Genomic DNA, 25,668 nt, shown 5'->3' on the forward strand with positions numbered 1-25,668 from the left:
AGGGGCCTCCCCGGTGGTGCAGCGGTTGAGCGCTGGGTTGCGAAGCTGCCCGCGGACTCTGTGGCGCTGGTTTGATCCCTGGCTGCTCCCCGGCCACGGGAGGGGGGTCCAGCATGGCGCGTGGACCTCTCCTGCCGCCTGCTGCTCCCCTCAGCAGTGTACCTCGGTCCTTCTGCCTGCTCTGCTCCCCGCTCTGGCTCTGGTGAGTTCTCTCACCCTCCCGCGCTTCTGACTGTACCCAGTGCTTGTATAAATAAATAAAAATAAATCTTTAAAAAAAAAAAAATCTTAAGTTCAACATTGGGTCACTGTAAGAGAATTTTAAAATCATTTTAAGCTATAATCTTCTCAAACCAGTCTTTTACCTCTTATGAAAGAGCCCAAGATGCAAAAAGGATAGTCTGAATGGTTCTTTCATTTGGGGTGAGGAGCAAAGATAAAAGGGTCAAAGCCTATCAATCAGTCTACTGGGTCCAGGTCCTTGAAGAAGGACCCTCAAAACAAAGTTTAAAAAACCAATGGTAGGGGCCTCCCTGGTGGTGCAGGCGGTTGAGCACAGCGCTGTGAAGCTGTCCACAGCCTCTGCAGTGCCTATTCGATCCCTGCTGGCCTCGGAGCAACCCACATGGTGAGCAGACCTCTCCTGATTCGCCCGCTGCTCCCCTCAACAGTGTATTTCGTCAATCTGCCTGTTCTGTTCCCTGCTCTGTCTCTGGTGAATCCTCTCACCCTCCCGTACATCTGGACTGTACCCCGGCTCTTGTATAAATAAATAAATACATCTTTTTAAAAAAAAAAAAAACACCAATGGTAGACAAGAACCTGGTGAGGATTCTTGGGTTCAAGTCTTAACTCTTCTTTCTGATTATGTACCATAACCAAGTTGTTTTCTAGTTTTAGTTTCATCAGTTAATTGAAAGGTTTAGCTGAGTTGGTTTAGCTGTCCTTAATCCCTTGCAGCTCAAATCTCTGAATTAAAGGTTTAAAGCTAATTAATAATGAAACTGATAGACAATGAAGTGAGATGCTATTTAGTGATGTCTATAGCTTGTATGCAACATATTTATGCAGAAGCCTAATATCATTACCCCTCAAATCTTCCTACTCATAATTTCACCAAAAATTTCCAGAACAATACAAGTCTTATTTTACCAAGTGTGGTAGAACCGTTGATTAAAAATACCCCTTATTCATCCTCTCCCCAATACCTGTCGTATTTTTCAGAAAGGCATGAAGGCCTCTGCTTGGAATGAGGGCGTTCTTTTATATCCAAAAGTTCCTCCTGGAAAGATAAATCAAATGGTGATTTTTGAATAGCATTTCTCAAGCCACACTCTTTCAATTTCTTTTTTGTTCTCAGTAGTTGAGTGTCTACCTTAAGCATTTCACACAGTTCTTATTTATAACTTTACTTATTCCAGAAAGAATTGGAATCAGATCAAAGCTTTTTACAAGAAGCTCAAATAGAATTAGCAAATAACTTAATAATAATCTGTTTCTTGCTTAAATGCACTTTCATAAACCACTGTCCAATAACAGTTATATTCCACAGTACTGAATGCTCATTTAGGCATGGACACTTACATAAAATCTCTAGCCCATATTACTACTCTTAAATGCTTTAGATGCCAATTAATAAGAGGATAGTTTTGTGTTTTTTTAATGGATAGTAAAACTACAAGAAAAAAGGTACTTTTTTTTTAAAAACACATACCATTTACCTTGAATTACCTGTAGTTAACATTTCCTTCATTAGGTTTAGTATTTGGGCTCTATATGTAACTTTCTATTTTCTAAATCATTTAAAAGTAAATTGTGGAACTCATGGTCTTTTACAACCCTAAATATTTCAGTGCTTGTTTTCTTAGAATAAGGGCATTCTTTTACAGCCTCTTACCTGGTCCCCTGAGATAATGAAATGATTTGAGTGACTATTTCCCCATTCGCCTAAGGATGGTACTTGACCAGTTATCACTTTTGATGTACAGAAATGAACCAATGAAATACAACAGATGCCTTAGGCCACACTACCTTACTTCTGCACAACCTGGTTAAGAAGGGCTATCAGATCTTTGGCTGTTTATTTAAGTAACATTAATTTATAACATATAGGTTTCAGATGTACAGTCTTATAAGTCAACATCTGTATATGCTGCATTAAGCTTGCCACCAAATCTAGTTTTACATCACCATCATCACCATACAACCCCTTTAATCTATCTCCCCGTCACCCCTTCACTTCTGGCAATCACTGTTTTGTTCTTATGGACTCAGAATTTGTTTTTCCTTCATTTGTTTTCTTTGTCTACCGCATGAATGAAATGATATGCTATTTGTTCCTCTCTTTCTGACTTATTTCACTTAGCGTAGACCTATTTCACTTAGTGTAACATCCTATAGATCCATCCATGTTACTGCAAATGTCAGGATTTCATATTTTACAGCTGAGTAGTAGTCTACTGTGTATATATTCCACATCCTGGCATACATCTCTTTAAATTAGTTTTCATGTTCTTTGGATAAATACCCAGAAGTAGCATCGCTGGATCATATGGCATATGTATTCTTAGTTTTTTGAGGAATCTACGTATTGTTTTCTGTAACAGCTATACCAATTTACATCTTTACCAAGAGTATACAAGGGTTTCCTTTTCTTGTCAATACCTATTGTCTTTTTCATAACAGCCAATGTCAAATGTGTGAAGGAATAGCTCATTATTTTAATTTGCATTTCCATAATATAAGAAATGCTGAACATATTTTCATGTGTCTGTTGTTTATCTGTATGTCTTCTTTGGAGAAGTGTCTGTTGAGCACCTATGAAGGGCTGATTTATACAAGCAGTTATCAAGAACGTCTACCTAATCCATCCCTGCAGAACCCAGTTTTGTCAACTGACCCAGTCATGTCCTTCATGTTACTTTTTGTAGCCTTCAACACAGGATCCAGTCTAGAATCAGATAGTGATTGCCATGTCTCCTTGGTCTCTAATCTGGAAATTTCCACCACTTTTATCTTTCTTTTGACACTGACATTCCTAAAGAATAAAACCTTTTTCTTTTTTTTTAAAGAGAACATTATCCATTTTGGGTTTGTTGGCTGTTTCCTCACAATTGAGACCATGCATCCCTGAGATATTGTGTCTTTCTCAAATCCTCACCTCTGGATACCCATGATGTACATCTGACCCTTATTAGTGGTGTTAACTCTCACCACTTGGTCAAGGTGTTCTCCAATTTCTCTACTGTTTAATTACTACTTTCCCATTTTAAATTAGTATGTCATCTGTGGGGAGAGACTTTAAAACTATCCAAATATTCTGCTCTTCCTAAAAATTTCCTCCTAAATTTATTACTGTTAATGATTCCTGCCAAAATCAATCTTGATTTTTAGATTCTAGATATCTCTCCATATTTACCAATCAGTACTTGGCATTCTGCTGTAAACATAAACCCTCCAGACCATAAACAAGAATAAATTACTGGTAGATGCTACAACACGAACCTTGAAAACCTTGTTAAGTGAAAAGCCAGGCACACAAGGCCACATATTATGATCTTTATATTTAGGGTTCAGATAGGTAAATCCATAGACACAGAAGGCAGGACAACAGTTACTGGTGTTGTGGGAAGGGAATAATGGGGAGTCACTGCAAAAAGGTCCAGGGTTTCTTTTTGGGATGGTGAAAATAATCTAGAATTTGATAATAGCTGGGTGAACAACTTGGTGAATTTTCTAAAAACTACTAAATAGTACACTTTAGAAGGGTGAACTTCAAAATTATTTTAAAAAATTTAGAAAGTAAATTAAAAGAATTCGTTACCAAAGGCTAATGTTTTGCTTAATAACTCTTCTTACAGTGTTCTTGCTCTAATTTATAGAAGGATGATTGCCAACTACCCTCAGATACGAAAGAGCCACTCAGGTTGGTACAAAGGCTTTAACTTTACCTTCCATATTATTCCAGCTTTCTTTGTTGATTTTATGTGCTTAGTATATTCTGGGTGTGAATAAATGCTCAAGAGATTGCAGAAACTTGACAGGCCTAAAACAGTACAAGTTAGAGCAGTGAACAGTTTCACTAACCAAGGTAGCAGCACCATTGTTTCAGGGTACACTTCTGACCAAGTGCAATGTCTAAAACACAGCCTGTCTATAGAAGATGAAGAGATATTTTTGTCTTTAATAATCTGAGAACAGGGCAACCAAAAACAAAACAATTCCTGGATTGCAAAAGCTGCTGGAAATAACTTTAAGCATCTAGGTAAAACTAATACATATTGTGGCTGACAGCAGGCTCCTTAAACCAATTTTAAGACCTGAAGGACTACAAGATTTTCTGAAGCCATACAAAATTATGCATTTCAGTGTTTTGTTCATACCTTCAAAAGATCTCTAGGACCTTAAAGAGGTTAAGTAGTGGTGTTTTAAACTGATAATGTTTCTCAAAATGTGGCCCAACATTCCACCTGGAGTTAAGGGAAAATGAGAAAGATCCTCATCGGGTTTAGAGAGCTAAATCTGTTACCTCCCAATATCCTCAAATGGGTAAGATTATGTAGAAGTCTGAGAGGACCCCTTCACTTAAAGTGTAGGGAAGAGAGACTGAGCTAAGTCAATACAAACTTTGCTCTTTTCACAGTTGTCCACAGAACACTTTCTGTGTGCCAGAATGTTTTCCAGTGTCCAGTGTAGATAGATGACTCTTGTCTATGTCCTAAAGGTTCTCTGGTCTCTCAAGAGACGTGTTCTTGAACTTGTCACCTCATCAAGAGTCCTTAATGGTAGTTATTCCTGGAAAGGAACCCCTTTGAGGTATTTTCAAAGAAAACCTTCAGTTCCTCTGGCAAAAAAAACAAACAAACAAAAAAAAAAAAAACCCAAGAAAAACTTGCAAAGTGTTCACCCTGAACTGGAGTGAAAAGTCAATTCTGAGAACTTACTTTTCACACAGGTTACTAAAACCTGATCAAGCAAGAACAAGCTGCTAATTGCCTCAGACTCACACACCCAAGTAAGTATAAACACATTTTCTTAATTTTAGGACTAAGCCCTTTTTTTTTTTTGACATTCACTCAGCAAATATTTATTCAGCATCTAGTATGTGCCTCCTTTAGCAGCCTATCTTAATGAAATTTTGTTAAGCCTCCCAAAACAATCTATTTTAGAACCACTAATATGGACACTCACTTTTAGTAAACAAATTTAAATTAGAAAGTAAATGAATCTAGTATAAGTTTTAAACAACAGGGGTAAAATCCTCATCATCTCTGTTAGCAGAAATCCATGCAGAAGCAGGCAGGCCAGGGATCCAACTTGTGCTGCAGTGGCTGGTGATAGCTTGATAGCTCTATCTTTAACCCTTCTGCCACCAGGGAAGCCCCGGGTTGGGTCTGCCTTTGACAGTCTCTTCTAGTCGCCACCCTCCATATGCCTACTAGCACTGAGCTTGGCCCACTAGGCTCTCATATAGTTGCTGAATCGACCTGATATTTCATCTCTGTAACAACTTTTGTGAAAGAGCAGAAAGGTTCTACTAAGTCACAATGAAATAATGGCATCCATAGATGGTAGCCAGGGCAACAATGAACTGGCTACAGGGACATGAGGGGTGCATGGTATACATTCTACCATTTCCCCCCACCATTCATGAGTTTGTTGCTAAAGGGGCACATTTAGAACAGTTTTTACAAGTCAGGATTTAAAGTGTATCCTGCAGAGTTGGTAAGTAAGACTTAGCACCTTGATTGACCCAAGCTTCTGACAGTGGCTGATTTGATGCAAAGATCTCCTTCTATTAATTTATTTGAAACTAAGAAAATGGTAATTGGAAAAGGCAGAAAAGCACGTTTTTCTGTTGATCTGACCAGTGCAATAACCTTTGTCTTTTTAATGTATTTATACAACTGATAAAACAATGTAAAACAGTAATTACGCAGGTAGGTAAATACTCAAAGGAAAACAAGAAAATCATTTTTAGGGTGACTGCATTATATATTCAAAAGACTTTCTGATTTCATATTCATCTTGCTCTAAAGTTGGTATCTAAAGGAGTTATTTTGAGTACCTTCCCCTACCCTTATTATATCATAGGCAGTTTTAGCATTATCACTTTTCCGTAAGTACTTGACATGCATTTTTCTCCACAAAAATCCTATGAGTTTGGGGCCTCCCTGGTGGTGCAAGGGGTTAAGTCTCAGCACTGTGAAGCTATCCACAGCCACTGCAGCATGAGTTCTATCCCTGGCTAGGGAGCTGACCCACATGGCACAGCAGACCTCTCCTGTCTCACCCGCTGCTCCCTTCACAGTGTATTTCAGTAGATTCACCTCTTCTGCTCTCCACTCTGTCTCTGGTGAATCCTTTTACCACCACCCCCTCCCTGCACCTCTGGCCTACATCCCAGCTCTCGTATGCATAATAAAATAAATCTTAAAAAAAAAAAATCTTATGAGTTTGATTCTATTCTACCCACATTTTATAGAGGAGAAGAATGAGAGCCAGCGAAGCTAAGTATATGGCCCAAGGTCACAAAGATTAAAAAGCCAGACACTAGGGCTCTTAGCCTCTCTTCTCCAATGCTTCTCTTGAGCGGACAAGGGAAGGTACATAACCTCTTCCCAGAAGCTCTGTCAATGTGTTGGGTCTGTCCCTGGTCAATGGGATCACTGGGGAACCCTGAGCCAAACTGTCACTCCCTTAGGCAGGATTCCCCTAAGGATTCCCTCCCCTTGTTACACCATCACCTGAATCAAAGGCCTGCCTACAGATTTCTATGTTAAAGAATCCAGTAATGAAAAGATTGGCTCCTTATCTGGCTAGAAGCTGCCACCATTAGTGAGTAGGAGAGGGGCAATAGTCTTAAACCCCAATGTTTCAAGATGATTTACAATTGAAATAAGTAGTCAAAAGAGACTATCTATGGTATTACCAACCAGCTCTAAGAACATCCAGGGAGCTGGGTTTTCTGGATATTAGTGGAACCATTGAGATTGTATAATAATTTTTCATACCATAATTCTGCCTTCCCAAATATAAAGAGGCATCCCTACCTTTACACTAGCTTAAGAATTTTATATCTAAGTGTTACTGAAATGCCACCTACTCAGGTCAGTTTATACTTAAAAAGGGGCTTCCCTGGTGGTGCAAGGGGTTAAGATGCAATCTATGAAGCAATCTGCAGACACTGCAGCATGAGTTCAATCCCCAGCCAGGGAGGTGACCCACATGGCGCAGCAGACGACTCCTGACTTGCCCGTTGCTCCCCTGAGCAGGGTACTTCAGTCAGTCTGCCTGTTCTGTTCCCTGCTCTGTCTCTGGTGAATCCTCTCACCCCCCCACATCTCTGGCCTGCGCCCCAGCTCTTGTATAAATAAATAAAATAAATCTTTAAAAAGATTATCAGGGCCTCCCCGGTGGCCCAGCAGGTAAAGCGCAGCACTGTGAAGCTGTCCGCAGCCTCCGCAGTGCGGGTTCAATTCCTGGCTGGCCGGGGAGATACCCACATGGAGTGGAAGACCTCTCCTGCCTCGCCTGCTGCTCCCCTCAGCAGTGCTTTTGGTCTGTCTGCTTGTTCTGTTCTGTGCTCTATCTCTGGCAAATTCTCTCACCCTCCCATGCCTCTAACCTGTACCATAACTATTGTATTAAAAAAAAAAAAAGATATCAAATGAAGGCTTCCCTGGTGGCACAGGCGGTTGAGCACAGCGCTGTGAAGCTGTCCACAGCCTCTGCAGTGCCGGTTCGACCCCTGCCGGTCCTGGAGCAACCCACATGGCGAGTAGACCTCTCCAGTCTTGCCCGCTGCTCCCCTCAGCAGTGTATTTCTTCAGTCTGCCTGTTCTGTTGCCCACTCTGTCTCTGGTGAATCCTCTCACCCTCCCGCGCATCTGGCCTGTACCCAGTTCGTGTATAAAAATAAATATATCTTTAAATATATATATATAAATCTTTAAAAAAAAAGATATCAAATGAGATCTTTTTATAATAAAAATGAGTCTTCTGATTACTGACTTCAACCTAAAATTTAAATCAGTTACTTTATTCCAAGAGGCTTGACTTCAAGTCTCTTAACTGATTTTCTTCCTGGGGGGTAGAAGGATTACTCAAATCAGTCACTTCAGTTGCTTGTCTATTTCCTTTATGGTTTCAAAACAAACAAAAACTTAAACAGGCTGTACCACTGTGACCAAATGGCCCATCAAATCACAAATTAAGGTGACTACCTTTAAAAATCACTGACGACACTGATTAAAATGCTGCCAATTCATAACTAGTGAAGTTAATGAAAAGTACTTATGAAATTAAACTCAGATAATTCAACATCTACTTTTTAGGTTGTAGATTTAACATGCATGATTAATATTGGTCAGCATCGGCTGAATGTTCTGAGTGTCCTCTGCTTTTAGTTTTAGTTTATGTCCAAGAAGCAAAAGAGCAGCAGCATAAAATATGTATACTCCGTGACTTAAAAAGACCAGGTTGCTCACCTGAAGAAAAAACATGGAATAGTGGGACAATCCAAAGCATTTACCAAGGACCTTTGATGAAGGTAAGAAGAAGTGGAATGGTTCTAAAGGTTTTCCTGTAATAAGCATCACTGCCTCTCTCGTTTCCTAAGCCACTGGTTATCAAACTGAATCAGTCACAATTCCCTAAACATTTTTTTTTCCTTAAAAAAAAGATTTATTTTATTTATGCATACAAGAACTGGGAGGCCAGGGGTGCCAGGGTAGGGGTGGGGGGAGGGGGCAAGAGGATTCACCAGAGAGAGTGGAGAACAAAACAGGCGGATTGACTGAAATACACTGCTGAGGGGAGCAGCAGGCTACACAGGAGAGGTCTGCACTCCATGTGGGCTAGCTTCCTGGCCAAGGATCAAACTCATGTTGTAGTGGCTGCCAATAACTTCATAGTGCTGAGACTTCACCCCCTGTGCCAGAGAGGCCTCCTAAATGTCTTTAAATGCTAATGTCTGGGTCTTAGCCAGAGTTCCTGATTAAATGCCTGAGATGGGATTTTTGTATTTCTAAAGGCTAATTTGGAGACCACACTTTGAGAACCACTGTTTAAACCACTTTTTAATCTATGACTTTATAATTACTCAATTAACTCCAAAGATCCTTCAACATAAACCACTCCTTTCATAAAAGCACATTTAAATACGACCAAGGGCCTCCCTGGTGGCGCAGCGTTTAAGAGCTGGGCTGCCAAGCTGCCTGCAGCCTCTGCAGTGCCGGTTCGATCCCCGGCCACCGTCGAGGGTCCCACATGGCGTGTGCGGACCTCTCCTGCCTCGCTCGCTGCTCCCCTCAGCAGTGTATTTCATTGGTCTGCCTATTCTGTTCCCCGCTCTGGCTCTGGTGAGTTTTCTCACCCTCCCGTGCTTCTGACTGTACCCAGTGCTTGTATAAATAAATCAATCTTAAAAAAAAAAAAACTACCACCAAACTGTAACTTTTGACCTTAGGAATCTGGCCTAGCAAAATGGATCTGACGGGTTTTATAAATTAAGGGAGCAAGACCCTCAGGACAACAGGTGCATAAAATAAACCCACTTATAGCCATCCCAATTAGTTACCATTGAGGTTCTGGGATTGAACGTGCCCAGTATGACTTCACCTTGAGTTCCCTGATGCTAATGGAAGCACATGGGACACCATCTGAACACTGTGTAACTATGCATTTGAGTTGCTTGACAACATCAATACCATATATCAAGTTCTCCAAGGAAGACTAAAGCTTTAGGATGGTCAGTGGACCAGCAAGGGTACTAACTGGGAGCTGAAAACCTGAATTTTTAAGCACACCCCAACCTACCAATCAGAATTCACAATTTACCAAGATTCATAGGTGATTCCCAGATACATCAATGTTTGAGAAGCAAGCTGGACTAAAAGATGTCCTAACACATGGGGAGACCCTGGTGTATTACCCAGCGCTTAGCCAAACATCTGGACCTTTGTGGGGGGGGAAACCTCCAATTCTGAACACACTATTAATGTAATCTCATAAAATAACTGAATGCTAAACTAGAAAGGGTCAAAGATCAAGAAGTCCTCTCATTTGGCCAGTGTGGTTTATTTTGACCTTGTAGTGCATGTCCTACATTTACAAAAGTTTTCACAAGATACAGCATCTATAAAGATGGCTGAGAAAAGTTTTCTTCTACTTCTAAACTTTCTAGCTCATGAACTTGAAGTAGCATAAACTTTTATTCCAATAGTTTGATCTTACTAAGCAGCTAAGGAGTAAAATGGCTGAATAGTATTTGAGACATGAAACGGGCCATTTATTATAATGCTCAAAAGGAGGAAGGCTTAGTTTGCCTCAAGTCCACATAAAGTCACTAAAGTATATAAAGAAATACATATGGAAGCACTACTCTAACACTGCCTAAACACAATACTAAAACTGCTATTAACTAAATCCTCTTGAGTAAAAAATAAATCTGTTTCCAACTAAATTTGGTAGATAAGACCATTACCTCTAAGGTCCATTGTCATTAACTTAAAAATTTTTATTAACCATTTTTATAAGGCACATTTAAGTATGGTAAAATTCTAAAGCTGAACTGTCAAAAAGAGCAATACTGAGCTTCTTAATCTTTACTGTAAGTTTTGTCCTAAGGGGGATCAATAATACCTTTCTAAAAGACTTTAGCATAAAGATGAATACATCTGAAGATAAAATACATTGCACATCAGTGAGTGAAAGTGACTCAAAAGCCTCTACCTGGACTCTAAAAATAGACTACAAGTCAAAACTTTTATTCAAAAAATACTGGCTTATAAAAGTAGTTCAAATTAGTTTCCTTTCAATTTGATAAGCTTTTCTCATTCAGAATTCACCTGTTAACACTTTAGGTAATGAATTTAAGTCGTAAAACACTACTCAAGCACTTTCAGGTTTGAGAGGGCCTACATTTGAATGAAGACCACATTTGAATGAAGTAAAATGGTTTTTATCAACTCACATTCTCTTATGTCAAAACAATGTATAAGACGGTGATTAACCAAGACTCCTGTTATACCTGGAAACATCTCCCCTCCTTCAATTTTTTTTAATGCTAAAAATAGGCATTACATTTGATACATTATAAGTAGGCAAGAATAGAGGCACCAGGAAACAAAAAAAAAAGACTGGCTTTAAAATATTAACCAATCAGTATCCTGGAAAGCCAGGGACAGTAACCACATGAGGGTCCTTGATTGGATCCATATGCAGGAGTATAGACACCAGCCCAATGAGAATATAATCCTTCCCTGTCAACAGTTCCAAGCACCTTTAGATATTCCAGCCCAACACATTTCAGGGACTCAAATTCACAGCTCAGATTCTTGTCAACCTCTTCAAAAACATCTAGTAGCCAACAGGATCCTGAAGTGACAGCTTCAATAAATATACCATGGTGCAGCTGAATTGGACCTACTCCTCCCCAGGGAAAAAAGAGATCTAGTTGAGAAGTTTAAAATTCATAGGTTTTTAGCTCAGGAAAATATGACTGAAATCTTGTTTTTGTGAGTCCATATCCAATTTGTAATAGAAAGTTAAAAAAAAAAATTAAAATCTGGTTACTATATCCACACCCACGAACTTTCCTTGGGGAGTTCATCTCTCAAGGAAATGTCAATGTATAGGAGGTATTCCAGGGCTGGAATTCTTACTCTACAGCATGTAAGTCAATAACCTATCAATTACAGAATTGGACAGAACTTGTGTTGGTACAAAATTCACAAACTCCTTTGGTATCTGAACCTAACCCTTTACCTGAAAGCTACTTCTGGTTTAAACTCTGGCTGTTTACTGAAAGAAAAAAGTTTAAAGCACTACTTCAGTAAATCTAGTTTAGTACTTAGTCCTTATAGTAAGAACGAGATTACCATTTTAGATAACACTAATGAAATGCCTACACAATGTTACTAACCTCCCTACCTATAAAGAAACACTATTTCATAGTAACAAAGCCTACTTTTGTATAGCGATGGGGGGATTTGGAGGCCGGATGCTTCTTCAGGTCAAGGAAAGCATCTCCATTTTCTGTTTCACCCACACTTCTCTTGTCCATGGCTCCGTGGTCTACAGTTCTTTGCACCTGGAAGATAGATCAGCACAAAACTGTCACCGGTAAGACTATATTTTCAGAAGTCTTGATCAAGAAACTGAAATTCTTCTCTTAAAATGACTAGCTTTGAAAACCAAACCCTCACCCAACAACTATGCTATAAACCAGAACCCACTTTGAAGTAAAACCACTGGCATTAGGCTTTCCCTTCTAGTAAAGGAAGTATTCTAGGCATCAACAGGGTAAGGAAAAAGTAGAAAGTGCCCAAATCAGGGTACAATCTTCAAGCAGTTTTAATACAAAAAGAAACTAAGATAAGTCGCTTCCACCCTTGGGGGCTGATCAGGCAGTCGCGGGGAAGTTTCTCGCCGTGGGGGCAGGCGGGAGCCTGGTTTGGGGCCGGGGATCCGGGAAGTCGGGCTGTGTGTGGTAAAGTGCCTGTCACTTGCCAATGGACGGCGCCAGCTGCCCCTTGTTATCCGGGGGCCGGGGGCTGCGGACAGGGTCGGCGCGCCCCTCGCCCGGCCGGCCGCACCTGTGGCCATGTCAGGAGCGCCCGTGGCAAGGGAGGGGCGAGCGCCGGCCTCAGCTCGGAAACTCGCCTTCCCGGGGCCGCGACCCCAACCCCCGGCCTCTCGCGCAGGCCCCGGCCCAGCGGCCTCCTTCGAAAGAAGGGCGGGGACGGTACTCACGGAGGGAGGCGGGCCGGAGGGAGCGGGGAGGCCGAATCCCCCGGCCCGGGCGCTCTGAGCTGGAGCCGGCGCAGGCCCGCCGCCGTCCGCCCCGGCCCGGCGGCTCGGGCCCCGCCAGCCCGCCCGCCCGCCCGCTGCCCGCCGGCCGCCCCGCTGGCCTCCCGCCCCTGCCCGCCCCCCGCGCGCGCCCCGGCGCTCGCGCTCACGCACGCGACCCCGGGGCAGCGCGCCCGCGCCCCTTCCCTCCCCGCGGGCCCCGGCGCGCGGCGCCCCGGACCTCGCCGCGCCCGCCGCCGAGCCCTTACTGGGTGCCTCCGCCGCCCGGCGGCCCTTCGCCTCGGCCGCCGCCGCCCTCCCCGCGCCCGCGCCGGTCCGAGCGCTGCTCCGCGCGGCCTTCGCTCTCGCCCCCCCCACCCGCCCGGGCTGTCTCTCCTCAGCCGCCGTAACCGCGGCCCGGCCCTCGCCCCTCCTCCCCGACCCCCTCCCCCTTAATAACTCCCTCCGCGCACCCGGGCCCCGGCGCCGCCCTCGCCGCTGCGCGCCCGGATGTGAGGTGCCCGCGGCGGTGCCGGGCGGGAAAGAGCAGCCCCGCGGCGCGCTGCCCGGGGGTCGGCCCCCGCGCGAGCCCGGAGGCGGGGAGGCGGGAGCGGAGACGAGGCGGCGGGGGCGCCGGGGGGGCCGCGGCGGGGCCAGCGGAAGCCCCGGCCTGTGCGCGCAGGCGGTCGGCGCGGGCAGCCCGGGGAGGACGCCGCGTTCCCACGCGCGCTGCAGGGGCGGGGCGGGGCGGGGCGGGGCGGGTCCGGCCGGCGGCGCTGGCGGCCCTGGGAGCCGGACCCCCGCCCGACGGCTCCTCTGGGGAGGCGGTGGTGCCCGGGCTGGGGGGCTGGGGGGTTGGGGAGGCTGGGGTTCCCCGTGGGTTGTGCCCCGGGAGCGCGTTTCGCTCGGGCGGAGAACCCTGGGGCTTCGGCAGTGGGATTGAGTCAGGCGCGCCTGGCGGTGTAGACGCACACCTCCGCTCCTTTTCACTAGTAGGAGGATCGTGGACAAAGCTGCCTTCTTTAGGGTTTGTTCTTTTTCTTTCGAAAATGGGCCCTCTCTAAGGTGGTTAGAAATAAGCGAGGGTACGCGTCGCTGTGTTAGTGGGCACCTGGCCATGGCTGCTTTTGATTGAGCTGAGGGCGACGAACGAATTCACTGAAATGGCATAACCTTCCCTGGCCTGTACGGGAAGGGGAAGTGCGAGTTTGGTTGAGTGAAATGAGATGGCGAACGTCTCCGTCTAGCCTCGTACTTGGGCCCGAGGCTGTGGCCAGCAGGGGCACAGACATACAAATTTCATTTCCCGATTCTGAGTAAGGAGAGAAACATATGCTGGTGAGGGGAGCTCAGAGTGAGTCTGGTCTGCAGGATCATCACGATCCCCAGTTTCTGCCCCGTAGGACCGCCCAGGGTTGATGTGAAATGATACATGGGCGTGGAGTGAGAGATGGAAGTTTTTTTTCTCTGCAGGGCAGCAAAACCGACATTTCTTTAAATGGGCCTACTTTCTTGGGGCTTCACTCTTCGCTTGTGAAATTAGACTAGCAGTGATAGTTCCCTTTCTCTGTTGGCAACTGAGAAAACTGAAAAAAAAAAATTTTTTTTGTCTGTAATGTTAACTAAAATGTGTTCCTTACAAACTATCTTCTCTGCAAGCAAGAAGCAAAATTAGGCTATCTTTATGGTTCTTTTTCACTTCTGTAAAATTGGATTGGTAACCCATTCACAGCTGTTGTCAAAATTAAATAGTATAAGGTGGGTGAAAGCTTTATACAACAATCTCCATAAATCAGCTATTTTTTTTTAAGATTTATTTATATAAGAACGGTGTACAGGCCAGATTCGCGGGAGGGTGAGAGGATTCACCAGAGGCAGAGTGGGGAGCAGAACAGGCAGACTGACTGAAATACACTGCTGAGGGGAGCAGCGGGCGAGGCAGGAGAGGTCTGCAGAGCCATGTGGGACCCTCACAGGCTGGCAGGGATCAGAGGCTGTGGACAGGTTCACAGCGGGGTGCTCAACCGCCTGGGCCACCAGGGGAGGCCCAAATCAACTATTTTTCTTAAGCCTATACAAAGTTGCTTTGTAGGTAATCAAACAATGGTGGGTTTGTGTTTTGTTTTTTTTTTTCTTTTTCTCTTTTTAAAAACCCAGCTCCTTGTGAATCTAGGTTCCATGTAATGCTGGGGAAAGTGACCCAATCCCCTGTCACAAGAGTAGTGGAGAAGGCCCATTCTTTAAAACTTTTAAGTCTTGGTTCTGTCCCTTAATGTGTAATGTGAGCCAGTATTTTAACCTTTCTGGGCCTATTTACTGTCAAAAAGGGATAGTGTCTAATTTTCAGGCTTGTAGAGGGAATTAAAGATACTATTCCCTTCTGGTTATCTGTTGGTATGTAACAAAACACCCCAAAATTCAGTGGCCTAACCCAGCATTCAGTTTGCACCCAAATCTGCAATTTGGCCTTGTTTCAGCTGGTCTCTGCTCCATTCAACATCAGCTGGGGCTGCTGGAAAGCTGGAGACTAGGAGCATCTAAAGACTCTTAGATGTTTGGTGGTTGATCTGGCTGTTTGCTGGGGCCACTGAAGTTTGAGCTGGAATACTTACACATGACCTTTCTGTGGCCTGAGCTTCCTCATAGTATGGTAGCTTGATTCCCAAGGCTGATGTTCAGGGAGAACTGAAGACCAGACAGTTACAGAACTGTCTTTTCTAATCTAGTCTTGAAGATGCTCAGTGTCATGTCTACCATGTGCCACATTCTGTTCCTTAAACAGAAATCACTGGTGCTTCCTATATTCAAGGGGAGGGAACTGACACTCCACCTTTATGGGGAAGGAATGTAAAAGAATTTGTGGGCATGTTTTTAAATTACCATAAGGGGCCTCCCTGATGGTACAAGGGGTTAAGTCTCAACACTCTGAAGCTATGGGCAGCCACTGCAGTCCCCAGCCAGGGAGCTAATCCACATGGCGCAGCAGATCTCCCCTGTCTTGCGCACTGCTTCCCTCAGCAATGTATTCCAGTAGATCCACCTGTTCTGCTCCCCACTCTGGTGAATCCTCTCACCACCAACACTGCCCCCCGCACCTCTGGCCTACACCCCAGCTCTTATATGCATAAATAAATAAAATAAATCTTAAAATAAAAATACCATAAGCTATGTGTGAAATCTGCTGCATGCATTGTAGCTATCATGATGGAGGCCTGGCCTGGGGCTAAATTCCTGGGTCCTATCCTAATTAGGACCTATGTGGCACTCAGCTCTTCTTTAATGTCTTGTAGAACCTTGGTCTCAACTCACATCTTAACCTCCCAAAGTCTCAATTTGATCTTGTAAAAGAAGAAAATTATTACCTGGGACTAAAGATTATTAAGGTAGAACATCTATAACTTTTCACCTGTGTGATGCAAACACTAGATAGATACTTGCAAGTTGTTGTTTCATTGTAGCTTTTGAATGTTATTTTTCCTTGGCAGGAATATTTGTAGTTATACATGCCTGTTTTTGCAGTTAATGCATTTTCAAACAGCAGTATTGGAAAACCTTTAAAGTAAAAGACACTATTTATACTAGTTCCTTATTAAATATTTGGAATCTCCTGTATTGGTTCAAATTGTGGGTTCAAATTTTGGCATAAGGGTACTCAAAAGTTCACTCATTTGGGGAAATTAACAGTGCAAGAACAGGAGAGAAGCAAATGAAAATATTGGAAACCTAGAAATTATGAGCAATCTGTTTATCATATTCTAACCTCCCCCCTCTTCCACCTCAGGACTAAGTATTTTCATTATCACTCAAATGGAAAATACCTTTCATAGTTTCTTAAATTAGTAAAGTTGATGGTGGTAAGTATGCATGACAGGAAGAAAGCACCAGCACATTATCTAGAAAATATGTTTATTGACTTTTCCTGCATTTGTCATAATGTATATACATATAATTATATAAAAGTGCTTATAAGAAAGACTAAGTAAATATTAACTAAAAGTGTTAATTAGGACTTTTTAATTCCCAAATTATTTTTTAAAAAGATTTATTTATACATGCAAGAACTGGGGTACAGGCCAGAGGTGTGGGGGGTGAGAGGATTCACCAGAGACAAAGTGGGTAGCTGAACAGGCAGATTGACTGAAATATACTGCTGAGGGGAGCAGCAGGTGAGGCAGGAGAGGTCTGCTGTGGCATGTGGGTAGCTCCCTGACCTCGTGGAATCGAACTCGCTCTGCAGTGGCTGTGGTTAGCTTCACAGTGCTGTGCTTAACCCCTTGCGTCACCAGGGAGGCCCCCAAATTATTTTAAAACCACTTGGCCACATAGTTTCAGATAAGAGTCCTTAAAACATTGCGTCCCTTGTCCTACTAAAGTGAAACTTCTTTTAAATACCCTTTTTACAAAAATTAACTTGTAGAACAAAAATGCCAGTTACCTATGATTCTAATCCCGACATCCAAGTATTTATTTTTCCTCATTTATTAACATTTGTCAGGCATTTAAATACGTAATGCTAGTTTGCTCTGTCCACCACAAATCTCATGATTCAAATGGTGTTTTACAAAGCACAGGAGAGAAACATAGGACTGTCCCACTCATTCTCCCCATCCCTATTTTTAAAAGATTTTCTGGATGGATGCACATTAAAGAAAAAAATACATATACACCATATATAGTGTGTATATATATATATACTAATATATATATATACACTAACAGTGCCGTAAATTACATTTTTAAAGGAAGGGTTGTAAGATTGAAATGATAAAATAATCTAAATTAGCGGCTGCAGGATGAAGCCCCCACCCTGTCGCTGAGGGCTGGCTCGCCCTTCCCGGGCCCTATGAAGAACCAAGAGCCAGCGAGGCTCTAGCGGGAGCGTGGTTGGGGAGAACTGTGCCGAGCCCCCGACGGGAACCTTCTGCCTCGTGTTTTCTCCACGAAACCTAACTTGGGAATCGCTTGGAAACTGCTCTCACTCTTCTACGAGAAGCAGCAGAAAGCTGAGCTCAGAGAAGCCAGCGGGCCAAGGCGCTGAGCTGAGCCTCTGTGGGGCGGTGAGACCAGGCGTCCGCCAGGCACCTCGAATCAACTAGAATGGCTTGGTGGGTGCTTCCAGGCAGCCGGGGCTGGCGGGGGGCGGCGAGGGGCGGGGCAGGGGGCGTGTCACGGGCCGGACTGCGGCTGCGCCAACTCCGGGGTCCCCGGCGGCGTCCCTCACGCACGCCGCGTCGCCGTGGAAACGGAGGCGGGGCGGGCGCTGGGCCCGCGTCTTCAGGCGCGGGAAGCCGGACGCCCGGGCCCCGGGGAGGCGGGTCCGAGTGTGCGGCTCCCGCCGGGGCTGCGCGGAGGCGCGAGGCCGGAGGGCCGGCGTCCGCAGGTTCGAGGCCCCGTCGGTCGTCTCAGCGGCCAAGTGGTTCGGCGTCCGGGGCCGGGAGCCCGTCGCGAGCTCGGGCCCCTCGGAGCGGGCGGGTGAGCGTCCAGCCGGCGCCTCGGCTGCCTCTGGGAGCGCGGGTGGCGCTGCCCGCCCGCGGGGCCGCGGCGGCGGCGGGGGCCGGGGGAGCGGCGCGCCGGCCGGCGGGGGCCGCGTCCCGGGGCGGCTGGTAGGCCGGGGCGCTGCGGGGCGCGAGACGGGGAGAGGGTCACTGGCGAGCCGGGTCGAGTCCACCCCAGCAGCGGACGGGGCGAGGGGTTAGCGTTTGCAGAGCGGACCCGAGGGGCCTCCGCTGCCTGGTTCAGTGCTGTTGGCACAGACGCGGGGAACCCTGCCCCCCGCCGTGGGGGCCTGGTGCTCGGTTTTCATTTCATGGGCGACTCTTCTTATTTCTCGTTAATTTCTGTGTAGATGTAACTGTTGAAAGGATGGAGTTAGGAACCTGAGCGCCAGCACTAGCTCTGCCACTTAACTCGTGACGCTTCTCTGTGAGCTGAAAGTGGCTGCCACCTGTTGGGGTGGTTGTAATTGGAAAGCAGATAATTAATGGAAAGCGCTTTGTATTGCAGGTGGCACAGGTTAACTATTCCATAAAGGTAATTTTGAAGCTAATGTGTAAACTAAAGATTGTGCGTTACCCACCTGAGTGGCAAAAAAGTATGACGCCTGGAGGTGGAAGGCTTCCTAGAAGTAGTTGAAACTTATTCTGGGGCTTGAGATAGAAATTTAGGTATTTTTTTGCTTTACTTTAGTAGGATCATTCATTTCTCGTTGTCAAAAGTTGTAGAATACTGTAGAAACTTTGGGACGCTTACATTTAAATTTTTCCGGTTGACATACGTGGTTTTAAAAATTAGTATTAAAAGTTTTTTTTAACAATTTATGTGTACAAGAACTGGGGTGTAGGCCAGAGGTGCGTGTGTGTGTGTGTGTGTGTGTGTGTGTGTGTGAGAGAGAGAGAGAGAGTGAGAGAGAGACAGAGAGAGAGAGAGACAGAGAGAGAGAGAGAAAGAGAGAGAGAGAGAGAGAGAGGATTCACTAAAGACAAATTGGGGAGCAAAACAGGCAGATTGACATACATGTGGGTCAGCTCCCTGGCTGGGGATGGAACTCATGCTGCAGTGGCTGCTGATAGCTTCGTTGTGCTGAGACTTAACCCCTTTTGCCACCAGGGAGGTGCTCTTTTCACTTTCTTGATGGTTTCCTTTGAAGCACAAATGTTTTTAATTTTGACAATATCCAATTTTCCTTGTCAAGAAAAGGATACCTTAAGCTGCTTTTCCTTGCATATTAGAAAGTGGTTGATCTATACTGATATTTGACCTTTCTTCATCTTTGAGGATTATCATCCTTTAGTGTTGACAAACTTCCTTTTTATTTCATCATACTTTCTTCCTCTTTCATGCTCTCATACCTTTTTTCCTGGATTTCTATTTATATGGTCCCCAGATGAGCTTCTGATTTTATTTTTTAATTTCTTTTTGTCATCCCCTCTCCCCCTTGGACAGTTCTTCAATGTTTTGGCTCTCCTATTTGTTTCATGTTTTTCCTTTGTTTTATTTATTTTGTAAAAGATTTATTTATGCATGCAAGAACTGGGGTGTAGGTCAGAGGTGGTGGGGGGGGTGAGAGGAGCCAGCAGAGACAGAGTGGGGAGCAGAACTGATGGATCTACCAAAATACACTGAGGGGAGCAGTGGGTGAGAGAGGAGAGGTCTGCTGTGCCATATGGGTTAGCTCCCTGGCCACGGATTGAACTCATGTTGCAGTGGCTGGCAAAAGCTTGACAGCACTGTGTCTAACCCTTTGCACCACCAGGGAGGCCCCTTTATTTTCTTTTAAATAGTATCCTCATTTTACTCCCTGAGTATAGAATATGTTCTCTTTCTGAGGATATTAACTATAGTATTTCTTTTGTTTTTAAGATTTATTTATTTATGCACACCAGAACTGGGGTGTAGGCCAGAGGTGCTGGGGGTGGGGGCGTGAGAGGATTCACCAGAGACAGAGTGGGGAATGGAACAGGCAGATTGACTGAAATACATTGCTGAGGGGAGCAGGGGGTGAGTCAGGAGAGGTCTGCTGCACTATGTGGGTAGCTCCCTGGCTGGTGATCGAACCCATGCTGCAATGGCTGCGGATAGCTTCATAGATTGCGCCTTAACCCCTTGCGCCAAGGGAGGCCCTATAGTATTTCTTTTTTTGTTATTGTTGGCTTTGTTTTTCTTCTAGTGTCCTATTTTCTTTGTTTCCTGCAGAATTTTTTAAAGATTTTTTTTATCCATTTATACAAGAGCTGTGATAAAGGCCAGATACGCAGGAGGGTGAGAGGATTCACCACAGAGCGGGGAGCAGAACAGGCAGATGGACAGAAAGCACTGCTGAGGGGAGCAGCAGGCGAGACAGGAGAGGTCTGCCACGCCCTATAGGAATCTCCCTGGTCGGCTGGGAATCAAACCAGGGGCTGTGGACAGCCTCACAGCGCTGTACTCAACCCATTGTGCAACCAGGGATGCCCTGTTTCTTGCAGAATTTAAAAAAAGATTTTATTATGAAAAGTTTCAAACACATAGAACATGTGCTCATCACCCAGTTTCCAAGAATACTGGCTCATTGACTTTCTTGTTTCATCTATACTTATGCCCACTCTGTCCCTACTGGATTCTTTTACTTTTAATTTTTGTATTGAAGTAATTTTGATCTTATAGAAAAGTTGTGAGAAGGATAGGGAACCCCCGTATACTTTATCCGCATTGACAATTTTTTTTAAAAGATTTATTTATACAAGAACTAGGGTACAGGCCAGAGGCATGGGAGGGTGAGAGCATTCACCAGAGACACAGTGGGGATCAGAACAGGCTGATGGACCGAAGACACTGCTGAGGGTAGCAGCAGGCAAGGCAGGAGAGGTCTGCTGCTCCATGTGAGTATCTCCCTGGCTGGCCAAGACTCGAACTGGCACTGCAGAGCCTGCAGACAGTTTCACAGCGCTGCACTCAATTGCCTGTGCCAACGGGGAGGCACAAGTCTTAAGAAAAAATAGCTTTTAAGGGCATCCCCGGTGGTGCAGCGGGTTGAGCGCCACGCTGTGAAGCTGTCCACAGGCTCTTCAGCGCAGGTTCAATTCCCGGCTGGCCAGGGAGAAACCCACATGGCGAGGCAGACCTCTTCTGTCTCGCCCGCTGCTCCCCTCAGCAGTGTCTTTGGTCTGTCTGCCTGTTCTGCTCCCCACTCTGTCTCTGGTGAATTCTCTCACCCTCCCGCACCTCTGAACTGTACCCTAGTCATAGTATAAATAAATCTTTAAAAAAGAAAAAATAGCTTTTAAAAAGAATATTTTAGAGACCTCCCTTGTCCATCTGGTGTTTCATTAATATGGAGGCAGGAAAGTAGGAACTAGCATGTAACTTCAGAAATGTGACTCATAAGAGGCTCCCGATAATTTACTTTTATTCTCCTTTTTCTTAGAGTTAGAAAGGGAAGATAAAAGACTTTGATTCATGAAGAATCTGAACACTAAGAAGTATATGTCAAGCCACTGGCAGAATTTTTACCAAAAAGGGACTAAGCAGACCATGGAGAAGAAGGCTGCCTCCAAGTAAGTGATGATGAAACTTTGCCCAAAACAAACAAAAAACAAAACCAACTGAAATTGTGGTCCACATAAAAGCCTGCAAATATTTTGTGTGTGAAATATAATAATAAAAAGTTTTCCTAAATGAGTGTGGGAAAGTTCCTACGGGCTGACTTTGGGTAAGAATTTTTTGTTGTCAGTATTTTGAGTTTCTCATCCAGAATGAGTATAATATACATTTCATACTTTACAATCCAAAACTGTTTTGAGTGTGTAGACATACCCTTTGTTAAAATTCTGATTTTGAGGACCTCCCTGGTGGTGCAGGCGGTTGAGCGCAGCGCTGTGAAGCTGTCCACAGCCTCTGCAGTTCCGGTTCAATTGCTGCCAGCCGCAGAGCAACCCACATGGTGCGGCAGACTTCTCAGTCATGTCCACTGCTCTGCTCAGCAGTGTATTTTGTCTCTCTGCCTGTTCTGTTCCTGGCTCTGTCTCTGGTGAATCCTCTCACCCTCCCGCACATCTGGCCTGTACCTCAGATCTTGTATGCACAAAGAAATAAATCTTAAAGATTTATTGTCCTCTCTCATAAGAGGATTCACCAGAGACAGAGTGCGGAACAGAACAGGCAGACTGACTGAAGTACTGAGAGGTCTGTTGCGCCATGTGGGTAGCTCCCTGGCCAGCTGGGGATTGAATTCATGCTGCAGAGGCTGTGGATTGCTTTATAGTGCAGTGCTTAACCCCTTGCACCACCAGGGACGCCCCTGATATTGATTGTTTTAATGGTTCATTTTTCTAACATTAATTTTCCCTTTCTGTAATTCTCCATGTTATCCTTTTTCAGTGTCACTAATGTTAAGAGTTTTATGTATGTACTCATTTTCAAGGAGGAGGGTCCCACATGGCGCGCAGACCTCTCCTGCCGCCCGCTGCTCCCCTCAGCAGTGTACTACAGTCCTTCTGCCTGCTCTGCTCCCCGCTCTGGCTCTGGTGAATTCTCTCACCCTCCCGTGCTTCTGACTGTACCCAGTGCTTGTATAAATAAATAAAAATAAATCTTAAAAAAAAAAAAAAGGAAAAAAAAATCCTTGTCAAGTTATGTGATAAGATTGTGGATGGCCTCATAAAAACCACCTTGGTTTATATAGATTTGAGATGGGGAGTGTTCCTTTTTTTTTAATTTTCTGCAATACTTGATGTGGGATTGGCATACATTTTCTCTTAAATTTTGGTGGAATTTGACAATACCATCTAGGCCTAGAATTTTCTTGCTGCAAAGTTTATTACTTTTCAGTTTGGTTTTTTTTAAAGGTTTATTTATTTATTTATACAAGCACTGGATACAGTCAGAAGCGCGGGAGAGTGAGAGAATTCACCATAGCCAGAGCGGGGAGCAGAACAGGCAGACTGACAAAGTACACTGCTGAGGGGAGCAGCAGGCGTGGCAGGAGAGGTCTGTCGTGCCATATGGGACCCTCGCCAGTGGCCAGGGATCGAACTGGTACTGAGCAGGCTGCGGGCAGCTTCGCAGCCCAGCGCTCAACTGCTGCGCCACCAGGGAGGCCCACTTTTCAGTTTTGTAAATGGTTATTGGACTATTCATATTATATTTTATTTTTTATTTTATTTTATTTTAAAGATTTATTTATTCATACAAACACTGGATACAGTCAGAAGCACGGGAGGGAGAGAGAATTCACCAGAGCCAGAGCGGGGAGCAGAGCAGGCAGAAGGACCGAAGTACACTGCTTGAGGGGAGCCTCAGCAGGCTGCAGGAGAGGTCTGCGCGCCATGCGGGACCCTCCTTCTGTGGCCAGGGAGCAGCTGGGGATCGAACCAGCGCTGCAGAGGCTGCGGGCAGCTTTGCAACCCAGCGCTCAACTGCTATGCCACCGGGGAGGCCCTGGACTATTCATATTTTATATTCTTGTCAGTGTCTCCATTTTATTTACTTTTTTTTTTAATCAAGTTATTTATAATGTCATCTTGGGATTTTATCATCATGTGTCTCCCGTTTCTCAGTGTTGCTTTACTTGGCCTTTTGTCTTGATCACTGTCACTGACTATTCCGTAATTTTATTTATTTATTTTTAAAGATTTATTTATGCATACAAGAGCTGGGGTACAGGCCAGAGGTACAGGGGTGAGAGGATTCACCCGAGACAGAGTGGGGAACAGAACAGGCAGATTGACTCCCCTCCTGCTGAGGGGAGTAGTGGGCGAGTCAGAAGTGGTCATTGCACCATGTGGGTTGCTCCCTGGCCGGCTGGGGGATTGAACTCGTGCTGCAGAGTCTGTGGTCAGCTTCATAGGTTGCATCTTAACCCCTTGTGCCACCAGGGAGGCCCTTCCATAATTTTATTGGTATTTTTAAAGAACACCTTGATCTTTCTATTATGTTTTTTTCCATTTGTGCAGAAAAGAATTAACATAGCTACTGTTCACATGCCATACAATTCACCCATTAGTGGGTTTTATCATATTCAGAGTTTTTTTTTTATTGTGGCAAAATATGCATAACATAAAATTAACATTTTAATTACTTTTAAGTTTACAGTCTTGTGCATTAAGTACATTCACAGTATTGTGTTGCCATCATCACTTTCTATGTCCAAAATTTTTTTATCATCTAAACAGAAACCCTGTACGCATTAAATAGTAACTCCTCGAAGTCCCATGGAAACCAGCATTCTACTGTTTGTCTCTAAGAATCTGAATTGTGATGATCCCCTTACTATGACCTATTGAAAGAGTGTTAGGGCTAATGTCTCCAATATAATCTCCAACTCTAGTTCCTGCTGACCCCAAAGTACCCATGTCCAGTGAGTGGCAGGTATTTTTGTCAGAGATTGGTTTGCTTATTGTCCCTGAAGCATAGTTGTCTAACTCAGTGAGCTTATCTAATTTTGCTTGATGTTAAAAGGTATTTATATCACACACAGAAGTAATTTGATTCTCTCCTTCCCCCTTTCTCCTCAAATTTTAGGTCTTTTGGAGATGGTGCAGTTAAGAAACCTTATCCTCCAAAAATACTGTCCAACAAGAAGTCTTCTGCCTTCTCTAGGACCCCTAGTACCCGTCAGCCAGTGCAGCATCGTGCCCCACATGCTTGGACCCGAAGGGGCCGGTTAAGAGAGTTGCGTATCAGGTGAGCTTGTGAGTAGTTAACTGCTGTAGGTGACTTTCCCATTGTTCTCCCTTTCTGGTTAAGATGAGGGAAGATTCTTATTCTCTTCCCTCAATTAGTTGGAGATACTGATGGCTGCTCATCAGAGCAGAATGTTCAGATAAAAAAGGAAATGCAGATGAAATCTCTTATTGAGTTTTTACATTCATGGTCTCCACAATGTGTAAACTATAAAGGGTCTTCCAGAAGCAGTCTAAACACGCTCCAAGTACAGCTTCATTTCCAGCTACTCTTGATTAGGTCTATCAAAGGCATCTATTCACTCAGCAAAAATTTATTAAGTGCCTGCTCTGCCTGGTGTTATGCTAGATACTGAGCACCCGTGGTGAATAAAATCTCCCTGATCCATGGTTTCATGAAAGTAAAATCAGGTGGGCTTGACAGATTAAACAAGCCACAAGAGTGTTGTAAGTGCTGTGAAAGCAGAATAATTTAATACCTATGTGGCATGAAGAGCCACACGTGTAGCCAGCCATAACTTCCTGGAGAGGAATTACAGTTTAAGCTGAGTTCTGAAGGATAATGTAAGAATATGCCACCTAAAGGACAAGCTGTCCATTTGGAAGAGCAATCCAAAGTGAGTTCAATGTTTAACTGGCCAAAGACGTGTCAACTCTTTGTGTGTACCAGGCACTGTACTAAGTACTGCATACTCTAAGAAATGGTCCCTGCCCTGGG

At 44.5% G+C, this 25,668-nt stretch overlaps 2 protein-coding genes across 13 annotated transcripts in view; one reads left to right on the plus strand and one right to left on the minus strand.

The window, feature by feature from the left end:
* The window catches only part of EIF4ENIF1 (eukaryotic translation initiation factor 4E nuclear import factor 1), a 45,566-nt gene extending 32,323 nt beyond the window's left edge, over positions 1-13,243 (minus strand). For 2 of the 4 annotated variants that reach the window (XM_054695264.1, XM_037510944.2), the window contains exons 1-3: positions 12,757-12,827; positions 11,972-12,094; positions 1,209-1,282 (exon numbers count right to left, since the gene is read on the minus strand). In XM_054695264.1, coding sequence (XP_054551239.1) covers positions 1,209-1,282; positions 11,972-12,067 — 170 coding nt within the window. In that variant the 5' untranslated portion in view covers positions 12,068-12,094; positions 12,757-12,827. Of the gene's footprint in view, positions 1-1,208; positions 1,283-11,971; positions 12,095-12,756; positions 12,828-13,061 lie in introns of those variants that run through there. The other 2 variants (XM_037510945.2, XM_037510943.2) reach the window with 2 other exon arrangements.
* Positions 1-25,668, plus strand: part of SFI1 (SFI1 centrin binding protein) — a 104,250-nt gene that overhangs the window by 20,144 nt on the left and 58,438 nt on the right. For 4 of the 9 annotated variants that reach the window (XM_054695261.1, XM_037510933.2, XM_054695260.1 and 1 more), the window contains exons 1-4: positions 5,583-5,724; positions 8,409-8,551; positions 21,695-21,824; positions 24,790-24,951. In XM_054695261.1, the coding sequence (XP_054551236.1) occupies positions 21,727-21,824; positions 24,790-24,951 (260 nt within the window). In that variant the 5' untranslated portion in view covers positions 5,583-5,724; positions 8,409-8,551; positions 21,695-21,726. Of the gene's footprint in view, positions 1-3,860; positions 3,926-4,954; positions 5,015-5,582; positions 5,725-8,408; positions 8,552-11,988; positions 12,127-13,288; positions 13,310-13,662; positions 13,820-21,694; positions 21,825-24,595; positions 24,637-24,789; positions 24,952-25,668 lie in introns of those variants that run through there. The other 5 variants (XM_037510932.2, XM_037510935.2, XM_037510937.2 and 2 more) reach the window with 5 other exon arrangements.

Source organism: Talpa occidentalis, unplaced genomic scaffold (assembly GCF_014898055.3).
Source record: "Talpa occidentalis isolate TD23 unplaced genomic scaffold, MPIMG_talOcc4v2.1 talOcc4.14, whole genome shotgun sequence".
NCBI classification, from domain to species: Eukaryota; Metazoa; Chordata; class Mammalia; order Eulipotyphla; family Talpidae; genus Talpa; species Talpa occidentalis.